At 47.6% G+C, this 23,830-nt stretch overlaps 1 protein-coding gene across 2 annotated transcripts in view; it reads right to left on the bottom strand.

Annotated features, from left to right (window-relative positions):
* Positions 1 to 6,123: 6,123 nt before the first annotated feature.
* Positions 6,124 to 23,830, bottom strand: part of MAPRE2 (microtubule associated protein RP/EB family member 2) — a 163,807-nt gene continuing 146,100 nt past the window's right edge. For both annotated transcript variants that reach the window (XM_068562548.1, XM_068562547.1), the window contains 3 exons: positions 20,097 to 20,236; positions 15,585 to 15,743; positions 6,124 to 7,656 (listed from right to left, as the gene is read on the bottom strand). In XM_068562548.1, the coding sequence (XP_068418649.1) occupies positions 7,582 to 7,656; positions 15,585 to 15,743; positions 20,097 to 20,236 (374 nt within the window). In that variant the 3' untranslated portion in view covers positions 6,124 to 7,581. The remainder of the gene's footprint in view (positions 7,657 to 15,584; positions 15,744 to 20,096; positions 20,237 to 23,830) is intronic.

Genomic DNA, 23,830 nt, shown 5'->3' with positions numbered 1-23,830 from the left:
TAGTGGGTTTTTACATTGGTCTTTCATCTGCTTTGTATTTCTCTGTCTTCTCATTTTGCTTAACTTACCGTGTTTGCAGTCTCCTTTCTGCAGGCTGCAGGTTCGTAGTTCCCGTTTTTTGGTGTCTGCCCCCAGTGGGTAAGGTTGGTTCAGTGGGTTGTGTAGGCTTCCTGGCGGAGGGGACTGGTGCCTGTGTTCTGGTGGATGAGGCTGGATCTTGTCTTTCTGGTGGGCAGGACGACATCTGGTGGTGTGTTGGGGTGTCTGTAACCTTATTATGATTTTATAATTAGCAGAGAGGCAGCCTCTCTGCTAATGGGTGGGGTTGCGTTCCTGTGTTGCTAGTTATTTGGCATAGGGTGTCTAGCAGTGTAGTTTGTTGGTTGTTGAGTGGAGCTGGGTCTTAGTGTTCAGATGGAGATCTCTGAGAGAGCTTTCGCCGTTTGATATTACGTGGGGCCAGGAGGTCTCTGGTGGACCAATGTCCTAAACTCGGCTCTCCCACCTCAGAGGCTCAGGCCTGACACCCGGCGGGAGCACCAAGACTGTCAGCCACCAGCTCAGTAGAAAAGGGAGAAAAAAAAAGAAAGAAAGAAAAAATAAAATAAAGTTATTAAAAAATATATTATTAAAAATAAAAAAGTAGTAAAAAAAAAAAAGAGCAACCAAAGCAAAAGACAAATCCACCAATGTCAACAAGCACTAAAAACTATATTAAAAAAAAAAAAAAGACAGAACCCTACGATAAATGGTAAAAGCAAAGCTATACAGACAAAACCACACAAAGAAGCATACACATACATACCCTCAAAAGGAGAAAAAAAATATATATAATAAAAAGGAAGAGAGCCACCTAATCAATAAACAAATCTACCAATGATAATAAGCTCTAAATACTAAACTAAGATAAACATAAAACCAGAAACAAATTAGGTGCAGAAAGCAAACCCCAAATCTACAGTTGATCCCAAAGTCCTCCGCCTCAATTTTGGGATGATTCGTTGTCTATTCAGGTATTCCACAGATGCAGGGTACATCAAGTTGATTGTGGAGATTTAATCTGCTGCTCCTGAGGCTGCTGGGAGAAATTTCCCTTTCTCTTCTTTGTTCACACAGCTCCTGGGGTTCAGCTTTGGATTTGGCCCTGCCTCTGCGTGTAGGTCGCCTGAGGGCGTCTGTTACCCACCCAGACAGGACGGGGTTAAAGGAGCAGCTGATTAGGGGGCTCTGGCTCACTCAGGCTGGGGGGAGGGAGGGGTACGGAATGCGGGGCGAGCCTGCAGCGGCAGAGGCCGGCGTGACGTTGCAACAGCCTGAGGCATGCCGTGTGTTCTCCCGGGGAAGTTGTCCCTGGATCACGGGACCCTGGCAGTGGTGGGCTGCGCAGGCTCCCAGGAGGGGCGGTGTGGATAGTGACCTGTGCTTGCACACAGGCTTCTTTGTGGCTGCAACAGCAGCCTTAGCGTCTCATGCCCGTCTCTGGTGTCTGCCCTGATAGCCATGGCTAGCGCCCATCTCTGGAGCTCGTTTAGGCAGTGCTCTGGATCCCCTCTCCTTGTGCACCCTGCAACAATGGTCTCTTGCCTCTTAGGCAGGTCCAGACTTTTTCCCAGACTCCCTCCTGGCTAGCTGTGGCGCACTAACCCCCTTCAGGCTGTGTTCACGCAGCCAACCCCAGTCCTCTCCTTGGGATCCGCCCTCCGAAGCCGGAGCCTCAGCTCCCAGCCCCCACCCGTCCTGGCCGGCGGGTGAGCAGACAAGCCTCTTGGGCTGGTGAGAGCTGGTCTGCACCGATCCTCTGTGCGGGAACCTCTCCGCTATGCCCTCTGCACCCCTGTCGCTGTGCTCTCCTCCGTGGCTCCGAAGCCTCCCGCCCCCCCCCGCCCACCTGCCGTCTCCGCCAGTGAAGGGGCTTCCTAGTGTGTGGAAGCTTTTCCTCCTTCACAGCTCCCTCTCAGAGGTGCAGGTCCCGTCCCTATTCTTTTGTCTCTGTTTTTTCTTTTTTCTTTTGCCCTACCCAGGTATGTGGGGAGTTTCTTGCTTTTTGGGAAGTCTGAGGTCTTCTGACAGCTTTCAGTAGGTGTTCTGTAGGAGCTGTTCCATATGTAGATGTATTTTTGATGTATTTGTGGGGAGGAAGTTGATCTCCATGTCTTACTCCTCCGCCATCTTGAAGCTATCTCTGCCTCATGGTTTTTTGTTTTAAGCTCAGGTGACTGGGCAGTGTCTATGTCTACAGGACAGGAAGGTCCCTGAACCTGTCTTTGAGACAGCTTAGCTTATGAGACATTTTCTTTCTCTGACATAACTTTCATGCTGGTAAAAAACTGTTCCATTGGCAGGAGGCCACATTTCACCTGCACCATAAATGTATCAGATTGGAAGAGAGTGTCCTAGTAGTAAGCTGTGAATTTGAATTAGACTAAAATTCTGAATACATTTATGGGAACTTTTCATTACTTCTGTAATTTCTAGAGCCTCATTTAAATGGTCAGATTTGACCAAAACATTTTAGTGAATAAGATAAACATATCTTAAAAAAATTTTTTTTTTTAAGTTATAATATACAGGTAACCTTCAAGACTGAAAGGAATACCATAGTGTAAAATATGAGGGGCTCTTGCTACACAGAAAGAAATGTGTACTTAACTTTATTTTCTGAAAGAGGATGCATTTAGGTACTGGGCTAGTTTCTAATGAACAGCATGAATTCAAAGGTACATTAATGTGCTCTTGCTCTTTAAAAACAATTTACACCCTGTCTTGATAAAATAGGTACAAAATATAAAAAGAAAACTGTTTAATTAAAACCTGGCAAAAGGTTCAACATTTTAGGTCAGTGGAAAGAGAGAAAAAGGCATTCAACAAATTAGCTCCAGCTGGGCGTTCCAGTTTTTTGTTCCAATCCTAAACCCAACAGGAGGAGGCAAGGCCTTAGCAAATGCACCTTCTGTGTAAGCCCTACTGATACACTATGGGGTCCAGGTCACAGCCTGGGGGAAGGGTCTGCCCTTGGGCAGTCTTGTGACCTGAAGTCCTGGTGCTATCTGAGGGTCAAGGATTCAATGGATTTTACGCTTTGCCTTCTCTTAGGCAGTAAAGCCCGAGCTCTTCTAATGAATGGAGAGTGTCTCTTATGAGTTCCCAGTTCAGCAAAACAGGAGCTGTTAGACATCCAGGGAGATGCTCTGTTCTCACACGTGGTGCTGTTTGGCGACTCTGTGTTAGTGCTGAGAAGTTGGGTCAGTGAATATTTACTCATAATAGCAGCCTAAACGGTCACGGTGGCTGTGTTCTAGCCATTAAGAGGAAGCATAAGAAAGGTCAGAGAAATGAAGTTTGTGTTTAATTTTAGAGAACTGGCATCTTGTAACTCGAACTTAGTGGAAGTATATTAACTTTTTTCCCCTCCCTCTGGACTCATGGGCCTACCCATAATACCAGTAGGAACACCTCAAATTTTTATCGATGATCTCAGATTTAATAAAATGGCGCAAACATGTTATCTCACCACTTTTGAACTGTTTGTGATGTGTTTAGAGTCCACCAGTGTGCCTTTTAAGTAAAATGAATCACATGTATTCTTGACTATTTGTGTACAAACGTCTAAGATCTAGTGTTTAAAACCCTAGGGTTGGTGAATTAAATGGAAACACATGTGTGCTTTGAGCATGAGCTTTCCCAACCCAGGTAACGGCTCAGACTTCCATCACAGAAGTACCCTGTGGAGTAATGCGTAGGTGGAGAGCAGTGATGGTAGCTTTGTTATTTTCCTGCTTCTCTGCTTTTAAAAGAAAAGGGCCTAAAGGCAAATGAATGGAAAACAGTTGCCAAAGGACAGTATAGAAACAAAACTGGGCTCTAGGTGGTGCTTGAAAGCAGGTTCAGTAAGGCTGGCATCCTTCAGGGTAAAAGGGTGTCAGCTGAACCTCAGTAACCTGGAGGCTCCTGGGCAAAGTCTTCCAACGGACTGTCATCACCTGTTCTACAGGGTCTCCAGGAGGGCAGTGGGCCAGTTCAAATACATTTTTTCAGTTATTCCTGTAAGGTTGGTGTTCCATTTATGTCTATAAATCATCACTGTTAGTTAAAGTCAGCAAACTGGTGGGCGGGGACAGAGGAGAATACACTTAATCAAAGAGCTTTTGCCAATCACAGGTCGTTTTGCCACAAAGCTTTACTTCAAAACATCTGCCTGCTTTTGCCCAGCCTTTGTGTTGTCCAGATGGAGGAGGTGAACCTGCAGGAGCGAGGCCTTTGTTTGCTTGCAAGTGGAATGTTTCCTAAGGGAATGAATGGTGTATCCTTCTTTTCGGTAAGAAAATTTTTTTGGTAGAGTTTTAAAAAGGTAATACAGCTGCTACATTGGATATCTAATACTAACCTGTAATTCCTGTTAAAACATTTGCTGTCAATAAAAACAAGGCCCCCCACCATGTAAATCATAATAAAATGTGGGCTCTATGTGTGACTTTACATAAATAGCCTATTCGTATAACCATGCTCACTCAAAAGGAAACCTTTAGCATAAAAATTTAAGACTCTATAGATCCAGGCCAATTTTAACATATACCTTTTTTTTTTATTAAATATGTAAAAAGATAAATGCAAGTCAAGTTATTCACATATTCAGAGACAAAAAACTATTCTACCATGCGACAGTAGGTGGGTAATGTAAAATGAATGTGATACATCTGAATAAGACTTTTTCATCTATTATGTCATTACTTATCTATATTTATAATTAACAATACATATGTTTACATTCCTTTCAGTTTACATTTAATATATAACAAAAGCTTTATGGTGTACTATTTAGTAAAAGTAATTTGAATGCATATTAAACCTTAACGGAATAATGGAAATACTCACCAGGGAAGGGAGGAGTTCTTGGTTCCCTTCTGGAGTTTACTTCTCTCGGGTCAACAGGGTGTGTCTTTGTCTTTTCTTTTTCTGCTTTTCTGCTCTTTTCTCTTTACCCCCTGCTTCAATCACTTCCTACCTGATATGAGCAGTGGAAGTACTATAACCAGCTGCGGCGGGTGTGAAGGGGACTCCAAGACCGAAGTCTGGCTTCTGAGAGGGAGAAGCAGGGCACACACCAGGGGCTGCTTCTCGGCCCAGCATGACGACGCGTGACGGGGTCCATAGAGGGAGGAAAGCACGCGCTGGCTGCCGAGATGAGAGAATGATGGGGTAAAGCCATCAGGGAGAAAGGAGCAGTCCTGGGAAATGAGAGGTGGTCTGCACAGAAGCTGGGGTGCAGCCGAAGAGGACTGGGATGCTTAGCTGTCCAAGATTCCCCAAAGCATCAGTGATGTCCCATGCGATGCAGGGCAATGGAAGACGTTTCAGATGTTGACAGAAAGAGAAGTATATAGCTCTTCTCTAAATAAATGAATAGTCTGCCCCAAGACTCCGGGAAGGAGAAGGAAGTAGGATGACTGGCGAAAGTTGTCTCTGCCAGCTATCTGGCCAGTATGTTTATAGCTGAGAAAGTTGGGGATTTGGGGAGGAACAGAGTGGCTGAGTGTCACTGGTGAGGCTTATGCACGTTACCCAGTAATCATGTGCATCCACATGATGGGAGTGTGGTTCCTGACCCACCTGGCACTGGGTATTACTGACATGTCCAAGGCAAGCAAAGAACTGCCCAGGAACCACTGAAGGATCACCTGCATAGAATTATTTATTGTGCCTCTTTACAAGAGCTATTTAGAAAGAAGGAAACTCAGTGAGTGCAACAGCCTTGGGGGGGGGTGGGGACGACACACTGTTAAGCACGATGCTGCGTATAGCACGACCACTCCCTGCGACCAGGTGTGGGAGGATGTCACCGCCGAGAGCCAGGCCGTATTCCAGCCTGAGAGAAACGAGCTGCCGCTGTAGCGCAGAGCAAGCAGGAGAGAGAAGAAAGGGAAACCAAACCCCATGAAACATCTGTCCAGTTCTGCACAGTGTCCTGTAATAACCTCAAAAATACAAGCAATCTTTTTCACATGTTACTCAATAAATACCACTCTGCCACAAAAGATTTATTTTGAGAAGACTTCTTTTGGTGGAAAGCTTCAATGCTAGAATTTAGAATTAGTATTTCATCAGTTAATAAAGAAATGTCAAAGCTTTATGATACATAATTCAGAAATTTATTTTAAGCTTTTCAATTAAGAGGAAAGTGGGGTGGGCACACTTGTTTGCTGTTTTTGTTGCACCTGCTAAGTCAAATAACAAGTGAAAGAAAATCTAAAGTTAGAAACCGAGTGAAATGAATGATCCAGGAAGGGAAACCATCTGTCAAAGGGTGGGGTGGGGAAGAGGCAAAGATTTGGAAAGATACTAAGAAAATGTGCAAATATTAGTTAAAAAAAATAAGGAATGCTTTTAATTCATTAATGTTTCCTCTGTTTACGAATTGCCACAATTTAGCGAAGGTCAATGACAAGGAGGGCCATAGTATTGAAGAGGGGGAATTCTTTATTCCAGAAGGCATTGGGAGTCAGATTTTCCTGTGCCGTCATTCCAGTGTCAACACCAGACTTCAGAACCAGGATTCTCCCTTGGGCTTACGCTCCTATTCATAAAGTCTTCACTCCCAGCCTTCCAGCAAGTGTGCAGCATGATGCAGGACCCTGCCGCCCGGGGCTGCACACCCTGAAGTCATTCTTTAGTAGGAATCCCCTAGTGTGGATGAGAGGATTTGGGCTGAAACCCACACGAGGAGGCAGGAGGACCTGTACCCATGCAGACCCCCTCTGACTGCAGACAACTGATGACAGCTTTTGGGGAGAGTGGCTCCCCACCAAAGAGGACCCTGAGAAAGAAAACAGCATGAGAATCTGGGTCGGGGGAGGCGAGGGAAAGGGCAAGCAGTTAGAGGGCCAAGTCGAGATGGTGTTTTCCTTGAGTGAATGTCTTTCAAAACTAACAACATACTGTGTGGTTGTCTAACATGCTGATGTCTGAACACTGCTGGGCCCTGAAGTCCTAGTTTTGATTCCTTTTTTTTTTTTTCCCTTTCGTTTGTGAGTAGAGGGAGAAACTGACTCGGTGTTTTTCCCCGTGAAATAAGTCACTGTCATATGGCTTTCATATCAAGTATCTCTTTCCCTTTGTTCCAATTTATTATTTGACCAAATTTATGTTCAGAGGTTAGACTTGCAAACATCAAAGCACCACAAATGTGTGTGACATCTAGTGACACTGGGTTGAGAAATGCCAATATAAATACCATATATCAAATTACCATTGTTTCACACCAGGATAAAAAGGGGGTGGGGTGGGGGTGGGGACAGTTGTTCTGGAAAGAAATGCAAAGAGCAGAACCAATCTCAAGCAGCCAAGTGGTGAAGTTGAAGGTATGTGACCCCGTGATGTCTTGGGGAGGCTGCCCACGGCCGCAGCTAGTGTGTCTTGGCGAAGGAAATGGGAACCGAGCGCGGTGGCTCGCATGGGTGCCGGCGCAGTGATGGAACAGCAGGCTGGGAACAACTGGTTTCTGATGAGCTTGAGGCCACATGTGTTCCAATTCTCCAGAAGAAAAGTTCCCACCAAAACGGAAGTGTGGAGAGCTGCTGAGATGGTTCAGTACTCTTCCTGCTGCTGGGGCTGCTGTTCGTGGACTTGTTCCTCTGCTTCCGGCTCCTCCGGGTGGCCCTCCTGTGGGGCAGGGGGAGAGGTTTCAGCTGAAGCGGTTCACTGCCGGCAGCCCTGCGGCGTCCCCAGCCCCACCATCGCTGCACAGCACGGCATCGCCACGGCTTTTGCCACGCAAGTGCCTCCCCGCTCCCAGGAGCCAAGGCACACACAGGGGTGCCTTCACCTTCCCGCCCCATCAAGGAGCGGCCCATTCTGGAGCGCGGCCAGCAGGCTTTAGGCACCACATTTTCCTTCCGACCATTTTGGAAGGACGTCATCACAGAACATACGACATACTTTCCCACCCTCTGTACGACAGTAAACCAGATGTAAGGACTCAAGAGCGTCATGACAACCACGAGTGAGCCTGCTGTGACACAGCACAGGGCCCCAGGCCCCTGCAGTGTGTCCGATGGCTTCCTGTTTCCTGCCCTGCTGTCCTCCTCCTCACCTGGTAGCATGTCTGCTTGAAGCAGACTCCTTGTTATAATCTGTCACTCATCTGATGCAGAGAAGCAGCTCGTGAGAGCGGTTAGGTCAGGAAAGAACAATAACTATGGTTCTGGGTTGCCCCCAGCCAGACGGCATCTCCAACAGGGGAGCTCAGGAGCTTGTGCTCGGGGACTTCGGGACATCTATTCTGGGTACGTGAGGACTTTTTTTGCTTACTTTCTGATGGTTGAGGTGTTCCTCTGCTTGGCTTCAAATGACCTATTTACTCACTTGCGTATAACCCAGGGAAGCACATCACCAACACTAACTCCAGGGAACATCAACCCTGGTCAGCTATATCTGCCAATTCTTTTTTTTTTTTTTTAATCTTACAAAGAATAATTAGCTCTTTACTGCCCAAGCAGAGGGAGTGTAGCTAATCAATAGGGCCGACTGCTCCCTCCAGAATGCACAATGCTTTTGCGATGCAGTCGGGAGCGTACGCTGGGATGTACAGACGTGCTTGTGTTTGCTTGCACTTTGCACACCCCCTTCCTGTCTGGTCCGTATTCCCTTTAGCCAAGGACACACCCGTCAAGATCCAACTCAAATACAGCAGGATCATTTCTCCAGATCCCTGAGCCAGGATTCTCTCCCTCCTCCTGCAGCATTTTGCTTCTTCCTTGGCCTTAAAACTTTTGACTTGTAATCTTGTTTGTCTTGAACCTTGTGGCCTCATCCATTGGATCCTGAGGTTACTGAAGTCAGGATAGGGCCTCATGCCCTATCTGTGTCAGACCTTGCTTACTGTACAACTCAATGCATGTGTGTCAGGAGGAAGACATCAGAGAGCGTGCAAGAACAGATGACCCAGACTATCAGCCAAGGTCACGTGCCACTTATCTTCTGAGAGGCAGCATAATGTCAAGGTTATAAGCATGGACCTGGAGTTCATCTCCCAGATCCATTATTTACAAGCTGGGTGACTTAACTGTTCTGTGCCTCGGTTTTCTCATCTGTACAAGTGGGGGATAGGACAAAAGTGCCCATTTAACAGAGTTTTCAATGAGTGTCATAGATCAATGACTCAATGGAGCCACTGAATTCAACAGAGAACTCTGAGTTAGAATAGGTGAAGTGCCTAGAACAGTGTTTGGCACATAATATAAGTGTGAGCTGTGATTCTTTTTTCTTGGTAACTCATTGGAATATGTTCTAGAAGTAAAAATAATTTAAAAAAAAATAGTCTTTTCTATGACAAGAGTAGAAAATGACATCGTATTGAAGACTTGGGCTCAAATCTAGCACCGTCCCTTACTGGCTTGGTGTCAAGAAGCACATTATTTAATTTAATAAATATCAGCTCGCCCCATGACCACACCCCGTCATCATACCTCAAACCGCTCCACCTCTGAAATGTGAAGGCCCAAATCCTAGTCTCTCTGCCCACATCCTGCTGTCCTTCGGGACACCTCGCTCCTTAATTCCTTCACCACGATGTCCTTTGACCTCAGAGCCCCAAGCCCCCCTTTGCTCTAGGCTCTGCCAGCTCGTCCCTGGGCCGGCCCCGCAGCGTCCTCCACAAGCCTCTTTGCCCACCGCTCGGCACACGTGAGGGTGGTCCTCTTGGCGCAGTTAGTGCCTCAGGGACAGAGGTGCCCTCCCGGGAGCAGGAGAGCACCTCTTGCTGGGACAGAACAAGCGAGGAAAAGCCACCGGCCTGCCTCTAGTCCAGGGGCAAAGAAGGAAACTCACGCTCATGGGAACTGACTAGGAACGGTGGGCCAGGAACTCCGGGGTGTCTGCTCTGCCGCACGCTCCTCCCCACGCCCTTCTCACTGCCTTCACCCCAGAACGGATCACTCCTCTGAGCCTTACATCCTTGATTCATGCTTCCATCAGGTCGCACGCTGCAGCCCTGTGTGTGTATGGGCGTGTGCTCGTGTGTCCCCACTGGCTGGCTCCACGGCTGCCTCTTCAGCCAGGCTCTGAGCCTCCGAGTCCCTTAAGGGGTAGAGATGTTGTTGTATTCATCATCCTAACTTTCTAATGCCAGTGGGGTGCCTTCCATATCATACTGCCCAGACTTCAGCTGGTCTGGAGTGCACTTTTCTTACATAATTGTTTTTGTGAGTGTCAGGCTGCTGATGGGAAGATCTCAGAAATGAGCATCTGTTTGACATTTTAGAGAAAATCTTATTTGCTCACATCATGGACTGCGAGTTAACTGTGGGATAATGGATTTAATTCAGGACTGAAAGTCGGAAGATTTGGATTCAAGTAACCGTGGGCCTGTCAAACCAGCTGCGGGACAAGAAACCCACTAGATAAGGCTCCCCCTCGGGCCTCCTTTCCATACTTGATGAGCCAGGGGGTGGGTGCGGTGCCCTTGTCTCCAGCTGGCCAAGGGCAGCTCCCTCATTCACGGCACACCGCTGTGAGGTCATGCATCTCATCTGCAGAAACTGCAGACCCCAGAGCACTCTTATTGGGTACCGCGGCTATAAAGAACAAACGTCCTGGGTTACCAATGGATTGCTAATGCTTGGGGTTCAAATTAATGTGCTCTGAAAGTCTGGCAGGATGCACCTGTAACTCTGAGGCAGCTGTTGCACATCACCACTGGGGGCTCCCAGCCCACAGTGCTGGGGAGGCTCTCACACACCAAAATGATCTTTCTCTTATGCCCCACGCAAGACTGAAGAACTTAAACGCACAGGTGAGGAGGAGGCCAGGCGAAACCTAGGCCAAACATGCGACTAAAGCACTGGGGCGCCACCTACTTAATTAAATCTAATTGCATATCAAGCCACTCACAGCTGTGAGTGACGCTTTGGAGTTCCTTATTCTTATAATAATCATTAGAAGGAGAAGCAAAGCAGGAAGACAGTACTGAAGAATGCTCTCGGCTACTGTGGGAGGACAGCGGGGACAAAGGCGGGGAGGAGGGGGAGGGCCGTCAAGAAGCTGGGCTGCGGGGGGAGGGGGCATGGCTCCCACCTTCCCAGATGTAGGAGGCGGCGCACAACAGGTTCACCTGCCACCACTCACACCAGCGCGTCCGGCTGTTCTTTCCTCTCTGCTCTGTTCCTGCCGTTTCCTCTGCTGAAAAAATACTCCCCCGTCTTAACTCTGTAACTGCTGACATTCCTAATCATCTTTCCACGTCCAACACAAATGTCATCTTCTCTGTGAAGTCCTTGCCTGTCCCTCCAGGCTGCCTTTATGTGCTCCCCACACCAGTTTATTTGTGTCTCTATTACTGCACTTATCACAACCTGACAAATTCCAGTTAGTGGTGTCCCTGTCTGTCTCTCTCAACGGCGCTGTGAGCTCTTCTAAGGCAGGGGCTGTGTCTGTTTTCTATAAACCCAATGCTGCGTCCAGTGACAGAAACGCAGGCTGAATTCAAAAGATGTGGGCTGAGCAGGGGAGTATCTTTAGGTCATTTGACAGCGGCTTCCGTGACAGGACCTCAGGAAATAAGTGTCTGTATTAGCAGGTGACCCTCAGTCGACAGACCCACAGGGCAGCAGCTAACCAACGACGTAAGCCCAGACACCTGTGGCCCCTAGTTAGGTAGTAAAGATAACGAGAATCATAATGAGAGGCACTGGACAGCCAGCTGGCCATCTGCTCTGGAAACTTCCATTAGGTTTCTGTGACTGCAAACTGAACTGCCTCTGTTTACTTCCACACTCAAAACTCTCATCTGGATTTCTACATCTTCCAAACATGTTATCCTAGGATTGCTTGATCACGAGAATCAAAGACCAGACATCACTAAATAAAGACTGAAGGAGGAGGCCTCTCCAGCGAATGCCTCCACCTGAAGTGTCAATGTCGGGTCCATCTGTGGTGAACTGAAAGCAGGCACTCACTGCAGCCTCCGACTCCTCAGCACCCCTCTCATCTCCAGGAGGGAGGCAACCAGAAATCTCTGCCTCTCAGATGTGCACAGAAGTCCGACCAGCGGCATCATGAATAAAGTACTGGCATTTTTTCCCAGACATCATGCCCCCCATGGCTGCACGTCCACCTAGCACTGAAGTGTGTGAATGGCCTGAAAACAGGACAGTGTCAGGGTCAAGCACAGCGAGGGAAAAAGGAGGCTCCGAGAGCTTGCGGGGTGGGTGCAGTGGCCCAGCAACCTCTGAGCACATTTTTTCCCAAGTGATGCCTTTCCTAGGCAAGGGTGGAAGCTTTTTAAAGGCTCACTGCCTCAGTGGTAGAACCTGGATAAGCTGGGAGGCTACCACAGAATCAGGACTCGCTACGCTCAGGGAGGGAGGCAAACGCTTGCGGCTCTAAGGTGTCTAGGACGGTTCCATGAACCTCCAGGAAGGGAAGCAGAGAGCAGAGCAGGCCAGCCGCTCCTGAGCCTCTCGCCATCCGCCTCTGTAAGAAGTGTCACGTGTGCGCGTGTGCCGCATGGAAAATACCGTGCAGTGTCCAGGCACGTGGCAGACAGTCTTCGCCTTCTCTCTCTATAGAAACCGAAGTTTAAAAAAATGGGTCTTGTCACATTCTAAACAAGGACACTTGGCATATTCCAGCTTATTCTCTATAGAAAACTGAGCATAGCGTGATGTGTTTCTTTTGGAGCTGTCCAGACACAGAGTTGCATTAGAAGTTGTCCTGGAATGAGAAGAATTAAGGCAGCAACTGCGTTTGAAGATTCTGCACTGGTAACCCATACGTGTAAGTCTGTGTTAAGTCTATTTTCTCTTCCAGCTTCCAGTAGCCTGGTTACTGCCTCTAAATCTCTTCCTGGACTTTGGATACTCCTTAGCTTACACTCAACAGTGATGCCACTGTCCCTCTCTTCTCCCTACCGCGTTTCTCTCTATTTGATGACATCAGCACAGTGCCAGTCAGAACAACAAAGGTGGGTTTAGTGATGCTACCCGCCAGAAGAAAATGGAGGTTCTTGGCGGATGCTGAATTAAACAGACTGCCCAGAGAAAGATGCCAAGACAATACTTTTGAAGGTGTCAAAACAACAAAACAAGATGAAGGGAATTATTTGGAGAAAATCCAGGTAGGAATTTGACTACTCCCTTCTTCACATACAGAACACATGCAACTCAATACTGTCAATTAGACAAAGTCTGTCCTGCAGTTTCCCCCAAGAGGTACCACCTTTACTTTTCCCCTTCCCCACGGCACCCAATATACTGAGAAGCAGGGAACATAGTCCTTAAGATTCTGGGCTCTGAGTTAGAGAAAACTGGGTAGTGATGGAGCTTATTAAAGATGGGTCATTGAGCAAGTAATTTTATCTGTAAAGCAGAGATAAGTAATAGTACACCACATAAGGATGTGGTGAGAAATATATATATAGAACATAAACGTAATATCTAGCACATGCTAAATGCTCAAGGTTAGCTATTACTACTATCATGTTCCCCATTTAAAAGGTGGCTCAGGCTTGGAGAAGGGAGGGCACGAACTCAGGACTCGAGTTCAAATGCAAATTATGCTGCTTATTCACTCGGGAACGTTATTTAACCTCTCAGCTGCCTTAGTTTCTCTCATATATAAATGGGCTAACACCCATGTCTACCTAATAGGATTCTCCAGAGAATTAAAGGAGCTGATACATGTAAAGCCCTTGGCCTTCCCCCTCATCTCCCATCCCAAGAGTCTGAGGAAAGGACCTGCTAAACCCATTAGTCTTAATGACTGATGATGCTTTGAAGTATTACCTCTTTGAGGGGTGTGTGCGTTAACTGCCCATACACTGCAAGAATGGCTCTCTGAATCCAGGCTGCGGTAAGCTGGTGCTGGTGTGTGCGCTGGGGGTGGTGGAGATATAAATGGTCTAACAGAAGCTGAGTGTAGTCATCCAGGAAGACACCCCTGAACTCTCAGGAGGCAAGAGCTCTTGCCTAAGGCCAGCCCTACCTGCCATTAGCTAGGAATTCAGTGGCCCTGCCAACCCTTAATTTGGAGTTCACCTGACGGCGCTCCCTCACAAGGACTCCTCCTTTGGCACAAGATCTGGCTCGAGGTTGGAATCAGAAGGCTAGAAGGTAAGAATCAGCAGGAAGATTCCATCCCGCAAGCCGCCTTGCTCCCGTGAGTGGGCACCGTCCCAGACGGGCAGCGGCACGGTTCACTCGGGCTCACGGTGCTGCACAGACCTCAGCGAATTCAGCCTCAAACAAGCTTGTGAAGAGAATACCCATAATTCGTCTAGCGCTTGACAGATGACAAAGCACTCGCTACATACAGAACGTCATGAAAATGCCACTTTGGGTGGTGCAGATGCACACACTACGAACCAACCTTTGGTTTCTTCCGTCAGATCTGAAAATATTGAGAATGATATTTTGTAAAGCCGTCGCTATCTCTGGGACCTGAGCAGGTGGATTCCCAGGGCTTCAAGATCTATAGTCTGAGCTAACCAAGAGGTTTAAGAATATATACCTATCTGGGGGAAACAAAAAAAGTGATGGAGAGTCCCCAAACTGCAGACAGTTTCTTACAGTTTAGGAAAATTTCAGAGCTAGGATTTTAATCTTACATGGAGTAAACATCTGCCTGGTATTTGGCTGAAATAAGATACACTTGCTGGTGGCTTCCTATGTTCTGTGGAAATACCAACACACACACGACTCGACCACAGAGCCCCCAGGGCACCTGCAGGCCTCCTAATCACACATACCCAAACACTTCCTCAGCCCCAACCTGGCAGAAGGACGCCCGCAACCCCGGCCGGCGCTCTCCTGCCTTTCACCGCGCCGCCCTCATGAAAGTGAAGCCCCACGGGGCTCCCACCGCAGCTGCCAGGGCCTCTCCCTGCCTGTCTGGGCGGACTTGGGGTGACCTGCCTTGGGCTCTGCCGTTTATCCTGCCCCTTCCCCTCCTCGCTTCCTGAGACTCATGTTCCTCCGCTGCTTCTCACGTCTGCTTTCCATGCGCGGACGGAGCCACATCCTGGGTCCCCCCTCGGCACTTCCACTCGTGGGGAGCAACCCTGGTGGGCAGGGCCTCCACAGAGGAGGCCTTCCAGAAGTATTTTTCCACAAAGGGCTGTCACACAATGCTGCTCTGTACTGGCAAAGTGTAACCGAGACAACCAGCTAGCTATGAAGGAAAAAACAGTTGTGGGACTTCTGGGGATGGGAAAAGCATCTAGATTAATTTTTCCTTTAACCGCATTCTGATCTGTCACGAAGAAAGAAGAATCTTTGCACACATTCTTACTGCTCATTTGCTCAGAGAGCTGAAAACCACTTGAGATTTGGCTGTGTAAGCCCATTTTTCTCAGTCGAAGTCCCCCTGTCCCCTCCCCCCAACAACTGACAACCCATCCGCGCGTCTCTTCCCAGATTGATGAATGCAGGTCCCTTAGGCATGGGCCAATGGATCATGAGGGTCGTGTTTATTCCTCTGGGAACATCATATGCGCTGGCTGAGCTGCAAGTCTCACTAAGGTCCCAGGGCAGTATCTGAAGGCACGGCATCACTGCACTCTGGAACACAAGCGTCAGGGCTCTGCTCACACTCACGTGTTCTTCCGAAGCGTAGAGGACTTCCATGAGTCGCTGCACGAGGTCGTCATTTTCTTGCCCGTGTTCCTGGCAGAGGAGCTCAATCTCTCTCAACTTTCCGAAGTAGAAATCCCTTTCCTTTTCCACGCCTTCAAGGGCAAGTTTTAACGAATGTACCTGTGAGGGAGGGAAGGTGGAAAAGAGAACCCTCAAAATACAGCATAAGAAATAAATGACCACCTGTGCCTGCGTATAAAGATGCGAAACGTGAAAAGACAGATGTGCAAAAATAACTGACGTGCAGGTCCGGGGAGAGATGAGGGGCTGCTGCCGGAGCTTGAGCCTGGGCCCGAATGCCCAGCTTCAACAGCACACTTGTCACTCCTGTCAACCGACCGTTTATACCCAGAGGCCCAGGGATCCTTCTGCCCGAGACAGTTCCACCCGGGCTCCGAGTCAGCCTTCCTCTCCTGGTAACTGACCTGGGCTGGGGCACATCTTTCCCCCAACTCGTTCATCCTCTACAGGGAGGGGAGAGGCGAGAGCAGGAGGAGGGAGGGGAGGGGAGGGAGGGGCTGGCACTGTGGTCCCTTCAGACGTGCTTTGCGGAACCTCCTTTCTTCACGTCACTTGAGAGCCACCCTCGACCTTGGAGCCCTTCCTACATGTTCCTGGGCCAAACTAGACCAATGCTCCTACTGAGGGACTGGGGCGTGGCTGCACAAGGAAAACTGGGAGAGACTAAAAGCAGGCTGAGCGGATCTGTCTTAATTCCTCTAGTCCTGGCTTCGAGTTCATCACATGAAAGGCGGGAAGATGTGGAAGCTCCAGTCCCTCAGCAGAACAGCCCTCATTCCCTTTTTTCTCCCTTGATGAGGGTTCAAGGGCCTTGCAGCTTCTCACGGTGGTTACGGAGATGGCGCTGGTGAAGGGAAGAGGGCAAGGGTTGAGGCTGGCAGAGCCGTCACCTGGGCTGAAGAAACACCACAGGCAGTGTAGGCAGATCTGGTCTCAAATTCCAGGCTGCAGGCTGAGCAGCTCCACACAGGCCCAAGCCATCACCCCCTTCCTGCTCTCGGAGAATCCCTCAAGTTTTCTGAACGCTTTGAGCATTTATATTTATGCAGAGAATATCTTCAGGAGGTGAATTAGGTCTCTCATGGTTCTCCTCAGGTGAAATCTCTCTTTCAGTATATGAAAAATCCCCCTTCACAGATTTCCAAAGATTACATTTGGAGTGGAAAACCTCTCTGTTTCTAGTAACTCCGGGCCTTTGTACATGCTATTTATCTGTCTGGAGTTACTGATTCATTCAAACAGATACTCAGCACATGCAGTGTCCATCTCCTTGTGCACCTGGCAAACTTGTATCCATCCAGTAAGACTCAAGGATATGGTTCTTCCTCAGAGTTAACCTCACTGATGCCCTCATGTAGCTGGTTACAAAGCAAAGGAGGATCAGTTGCTAACTTTTTTTTTTTTTTGGCCACGCCTTGCGGCTTGCAGGATCTTAGTTCCCTGACGAGGGATTGAACCTGTGCCCCCCTGCAGTGGAAGCATGGAATCTTTAACCACTGGACTGCCAGGGAATTCCCTCAGTCACTAACTTTCAACTCTTATTTCTGATAATTCTATGGCTTGGACATTTGTAAAAACTGAAGGCAACCCAGTTGCCTGAATTCCAGAAGAAAGAAAACTGTTTATTCTAGAACCTCCCCCCACCCCACCCAGACTCGACCACAGATCCATCTCAAGCCTGCACTGGTGCCACCAGCGAATCTGTGGTAGTTTAGGTTTCTTCTGTCTGCCAGCTCCCCTTCCCCGTATCGGGCAAGAAGGGTCTCTGGATGCCTCTGACCTACGGAAACCAGGCTTGTCAGCCTCTCAAGTGCTGTGGTCTGTACAGTGAACCAAGAGCTGAGGCTTTGTAGAAACACCCAGCCCAGGTTGGCCTGTGCTGCTATTCCAGATGCATGAGGTTAACAGGTGCACAGCTCTAAACTTTCCCTGGTAAAAACCAACAGGAGCTAAATTACTTGATGAAAGATCAGTTGGCAAATGGGACGCCATTTTCACAGTCCCACTCCGACGCCTCCTTGCTCCCTCACGTGTCAGAGCAGGAGCCTAAAGAATGGAGGGGAGGCTGGGGATGGACCCCTGAGAAAAGTCAAGGGGAAGTTCTCTTCTCCCAATTCTCCACCGCTCAGGTGTCCACACACTATAGATCCTCCCAGCCTTCCAGTCCGAGCCACAGACAGTGTCTGTGCGGGCTAACCAGGCCCCACTCTTCAGCCCCCGTGGTCCCCGAGCACAAGCAGGGACCCCATCCCACCGCCTGTCTGCTCACCTACTCTCCAGAAACAGCCCCTGATTATTTCAGTCATGTCTTTTCCTCCCCTGTGTCTTTTGGTTCATTTCTATCATTGAACAATTCTCTAGCACAGTGGTGCTTTCATAGCATGTCATGGGAGACTGCCCAAATCAAGGCATGAGGCCAAGTGAATGAGAATTCTTAAAGCTTACGGCACTGGTCACTTTGTTTATCACCACTGTAATTCACTCTTCGGTCCGGGCATTTTTACTTGGCCCTTCCTCGTCTTCGTGTCCTCAATTCCAACACAGTGATGCCTGTGTGGCTCCCCACCGGCTTCGGGGAGCACCCTGTAGGCTTCGGGGACGGAAAATGCAGGGAGCGCTAACATAGCCTTGGAAATACAGCTGAAGGAGGCGCTCAGTAAACAGCTGGTGAGTGAAGACTCACGATGTAGGAAGTGTCCGACCTTCCCTCTGGGGTACAGATGGAGGTATGGGGACACTCCTCCTCCATGTGAATGCATGGGGGGACAGCCCGGGAGTGAGGCCTTTGGAAGTAATGAAGGAATTACAACCAGGAGGAGGAAGGCCACTGGAATGTGCTTCTCTGTGTCTTCTCTAGAGTGGCATTTTGGATGGGACAACAGTTTAGCTGAAGCATCGTAGAGGGCTGGGGCCCTTGGGGCTCTGTGTGTGATTGGAGAGCTACGGGGAGCCCAGAGCCAGCCCCAAGGAGAGAAAGTGGGGCTGGTTGGAGAAGGCCGTAAGCGAGAGACGGGCAGGCAGGATCTCGAGGTTCCAGTGTGTTTCTACTTTGGGTTGGCGATTTGGGAAACTGGGTGTGGTAGGGGTAGATGAAGAAACATGAGATAATAAAGATATCAAAAGATATCAAAAGAATTTGAATTCCTAAGGAGAAAAGGGTTATAAATCTAAAGTATTACAGACCCACACCTGACTCTCTTCAGGTCTACTTTGCTTAGGGCCTCAGGCATGTGGCCCAAGGCTAATTAGGGCTGTCCTAACTGCCTTTTATTCTAGAAGAACTCATTGCTGGAAATTGTATAAGGCTCAAACTGAGAATCAGCAGGTAATTAGAACATTCCACAGTGTCTAAATCAAAGTCCTACGCACCGGATGACTTAAGGTTTTACCTTTTTCATTAAAGTGTTCAGAATTGTAAAGAAACACCCTAGTTAAGCAACTGCTTTTTAACTAGATTCTTGTTTGCAAATATACAACCATCTCAAAAACTGTTTCCAGACTCTTGCTGGCTCATCAAGAATCAGATTAATCACTGGGATCTGCCCATGCCCAGTGAGTGGCTGGGAACAGCCTGGGCACCTGGGATAAAGGCTCTTCTCCCAGGGGTGGGAGTGGCCGGGATAAAAGACTCTCCTCCTAACTCAGGGCGAGGGTGGGTGGTTTCTGCACTGGGCCCTACGCTACCAATTGTTTTATTACTTTTAAACTATGTAGACTCTTGGGCAAAATGAGCTATTGTTAGTTAGAAAGCGTACCTAAGCTTTTATATTGAAAATTTCGAAGGCAGTAGGCCTAGATTTACTGCAATCCTAGGGATAACAGATAAAAAAGAAAGTTCTATTTAACTGTGGACTTTCTGATCCCCTATTCCTGGGTTCAGTGCTCCTGTGTACTTTCACTCTTGCGGGAAGTGTTCGGCGTTTGGCTTTTGCTTGTGTAATGGCCAGTGGTGTGTGGCTGCTATCTGTAAGGTCTATGAGGGAAGGGACGCTCTCTATCTTGCTGCCATTATATTATCAGCATCAAGTATAGTGTCTGTCACATCGAACAGGCTTAACAGATAGTTGCTGAAAGAAAGGAAGGAAGGAGACTAACCCCCGATGACTTTAACACAATCTAGACTGGCTAGAAGTGGCCATGGTCTAGCCTGGAGCTCCTAACAGGCACTGAGGTGTAGGGGAGGGGGAGGTTGGCCTGCATGCCTGCATTTACCTAAAGCCAGGTCATCTGTCCCTCTGTCTCAATGTATAGCTTTGAGATTTGTGACTTAACATCTTTTATTCACAATGAGCCACTGATTATCTGCCCCAATAGTTCCTTTCATTCTTACTTGCTTGAAGCCACTGATTTCTGCCGCTTCCCTCCCCCATCCCAGGCCCATAGGGGTTTGCTCATCTCATCTCCTGACACCTGTCACTGCTCCCAGAGACAGAGCTGGGGATGCCAAGTTACCTGTTCATTAAGCTGTATGACCTGTGTTTCTAAATCTTTATCAGATTTGGATGCTGAGCTGCTGGACGAAGCCCTTTTGGCTGATGAGGGACGAGAAGGTGTGGATCCTGGTTTAGATGCTGGACTTGATTTAGCCGCACCTGAAAGGAACCAGAATAAATTATGAATATTGGCAACATCAGAAATGCTTTTTAGGTATGTAGCAAAAGTGTGATATAAAAGGAATTTACTAAAACACAGAAGAGACACTGCCAGCGATCTCTTGCCAGCACAGAAGTAGCACAGATACGCTTGGAAAGAGTGTACTTGATAAAACGACAGAATCATCCTGGGCAACTTACTTAACCTTTCTGAGCACCGGTTGTTTTCCTCAAGTGACATGAGATTAATGCAGTTGTCCCTTCCCCCTCCGGAGAGATGAGAACAACAGATACAAAGGGATTTTAAGTTTTGTTTTTTTTTTTTTAAAAGAGGAAACGTTCTTTGATAAGCTCAGAGCATCACCATAATTGAATTTCTAACACAGACCTTACAAGAGAGTAACACTTTAGGAGAAATATCAGTGCACATGTCTATTTTTTCCTCTTTTAATGTATTTCCTAGTTTTAGCCATTAAAAAATTCTAGGAGCCATGATATCTCTGTAGCAACAGGCACTCCTGGTGCCCAAGTCCTGGTTTCTAAATGTTATTCTGCAATAAAAGGGATCCTTGAGATACGGCTGATTCCAGGGGTGGGGCAGGGAAAGGACAAGGTGGGCCTGGGACATCTCATGTCAAAAAGCAAGGATGTGCTCAAGGATTAATGAATGTCAGGGATACAGGGGCCAGCCCGAAGGGGCTCCCAACTGGCCAGATTTGGACCATTTGCATACCAAAAAGAGTGATGGCTGTAATGTATTACAATGCACTGAATAAATAAAAATCTAGTCCATCATATATACACTACAAAACGTAAAATAGATAGCTAGTGGGAAGCAGCCGCATAGCACAGGGAGATCAGCTTGGTGCTTTGTGACCACTTAGAGGGGTGGGATAGGGAGGGTGGGAGGAAGGGAGACGCAAGAGGGAAGAGATATGGGAACATATGTATATGTATAACTGATTCACTTTGTTATAAAGCAGAAACTAAAACATCATTATAAAGCAATTATACTCCAATAAAGATGTTAAAAAAAAAATCTAGTCCATAATGAGGGTAGGGGAGAGGGAGGATCTACAGATCTCCACAGAACACTGACAGCCAGTAAATGCTAAAGAAATGCTAGAAAAATCACAGTTTTGCAATACACATAACTGATTCAGGAAAGTTTCATCAATTGACTCTAAAACATTGAGAAGTTTTTGGAGGACGGGATGTTTACATGTGTCAAGGTGTTACCCTATAAGTTGCTTATGAAGGGTGAAAGATATGCCTTTACAACGGGGAAGCCTGAGGATTGGGACCTTAACCAAGTTATTCAGTAGCATCACTAATAATGATAGAAATTGGCAAAAGAAAAAAATAGGACCATTAATGTCAGGTAAGACCTCATCTACCTGAAGCTCAGCTCATGACAGGCTCTCACTATCTAGAACTTGACAGACACAGGAAATGGCCTCTGCAGCCAAAACAGATGGCACAAGATATATGCAGTGAAGTTTATACACTCCATGGGTTTAGAAGTTCAGGGTCATTACTGGGGCCCAGCCATTCCCTCTTACTCAGAACAGCTCAGTCTGGTGTAGGTGCTCCCACTGGCCCAATTCTCCACCACAGTCCCCCCCACTCTGCTCCTCTGGTTCTCGGAGGGCAAGGAACTCATCATACTCAGCTTTGCAACCTCAGTGCTTAGCACAATACTTGGCGGAACATATATTTGGTGAAGGAACAAATGTTTAAATACACGAACAAGTAAATAAAACCTGGTTATATGGTTTCCAATTTTACAGTTTACTGGTACTAAGAGATTAGAAAAAGGCAAGCACCCTGACAGCAGTTGTAAGTTTCAACCAATCTCCTAATTACAAAGTAGCAAGCAGGAAGACTATAAAATTCCTATCTGTATGTCTTCAGAGTCATGAGAGATGCAAAGTTATACACACCCTCTAGAAGCACAGACAGGGGCTTCCCTGGTGGCGCAGTGGTTGAGAGTCTGCCTGCCAATGCAGGGGACGTGGGTTCGAGCCCTGGTCTGGGAAGATCCCACATGCCGTGGAGCAACTAAGCCCGTGTGCCACAACTACTGGGCCTGCGCGTCTGGAGCCTGTGCTCCGCAACAAGAGAGGCCGCGATAGTGAGAGGTCCGCGCACCACGATGAAGGGTGGCCCCCGCTCGCCGCAACTAGAGAAAGCCCTCGCACAGAAACGAAGACCCAACACAGCCATAAATAAATAAATTAATTAAAAAAATTAAAAAAAAAAAATAGAAGCACTGACAGTAACATACCGTTTAAAATACATGCCTGTTATAAAGAAAAAAAGAATTCTTCTAAAAATACAGGGAAATGCCTAATATATGTAAAACTGAGAATGCTTAAATTGGGAATGACTTAAAAAGTTTGAGTATTCAAACCTTCAGTGACCTGGAAACCTCACCCATGCAGAACTTCCCAAGTTGTCTAGAGAGCGGATGCTTTGTTTTGCTCAACAGCTGTGAGGAGGCTTCATCTCTGTAGAAGCCCAGAAAACACACTCCTGGACATGGCTTCCGTGTCCCATTGGCCAGCTTCTCTAACTCCAGGCTAAGCCAACAGGGTAAGGAACACAGCGTGGAAAACAGCAGGAAAGGCAGGGCGAGGACGTGCTGACCTGACAAACAGCCTTCTCCAAGGGTGGCCACCAGCCAGCCTCGCTGGGGAAGCAGCCTTTGAAAAATCAAGTTACTTCAGACCTTTTCATGAGCAATATGTCATATTTTAATACAAAAAAAAAAGCCTAACAGAAAGTGGCTCAAAGACTGTCTATGACCAACCCCTCTTATTTACTAAATACATATTTATTAAGTGCCTACCATGAGGCCTGTACTGGAAGTCCCTGCTCTACAGGAGCTCATGACCTCGTGGGAGTGGGTCATTTAAGAATGCCCACAGACAGAAAGACAAATACTCTATGTTATCACTTACATGTGGAATCTAAAAAATAAAGCAAATGAATGTACATTTTTAAAAAAAAAGGGCTTCCCTGGTGGCGCAGTAGTTAAGAATCTGCCTGCCAACGCAGGGGACACGGGTTCGAGCCCTGGTCTGGGAAGATCCCGCATGCCGCGGAGCAACTAGGCCTGTGAGCCACAATTACTGACCCTGCGCGTCTGGAGCCTGTGCCCCGCAACAAGAGAGGCCACGACAGTGAAAGGCCCGCGCACCGCGATGAAGAGTGGCCCCCGCTCGCCGCAACTAGAGAAAGCCCTCGCACAGAAACGAAGACCCAACACAGCCATAATAAATAAATAAATAAATAAATTTATTAAAAAAAAAAAAAAAAAAAAAAGCCCAGGCACGGCCACACTCAACATTTTCAGGAACAAGGCAATGTTCTAGACATGACCACGGATTGTGATCGGGCTGTGTTCCCTCTGCCTGAAATTCTTCCTCCCCTCCTTTGAGTGACTATGTCTAACAGCCTTCGAGTCTCAGCTTAAATGTGGTTGCTCAAACACCCTTCACACAACACCCATCAACTGTAATGCTACAGTGACTTATTTAATGCCTACTTCTCCCATTAGACTTAATCTCCACGAGGTAGGAGTTGCGTCTG

The sequence above is a fragment of the Eschrichtius robustus genome, chromosome 14 (genome assembly GCF_028021215.1).
Source record: "Eschrichtius robustus isolate mEscRob2 chromosome 14, mEscRob2.pri, whole genome shotgun sequence".
Taxonomy (NCBI): Eukaryota; Metazoa; Chordata; class Mammalia; order Artiodactyla; family Eschrichtiidae; genus Eschrichtius; species Eschrichtius robustus.
Note: the sequence above shows the minus strand (reverse complement) of the source record. Positions and strands in the feature narration are given on the sequence as shown.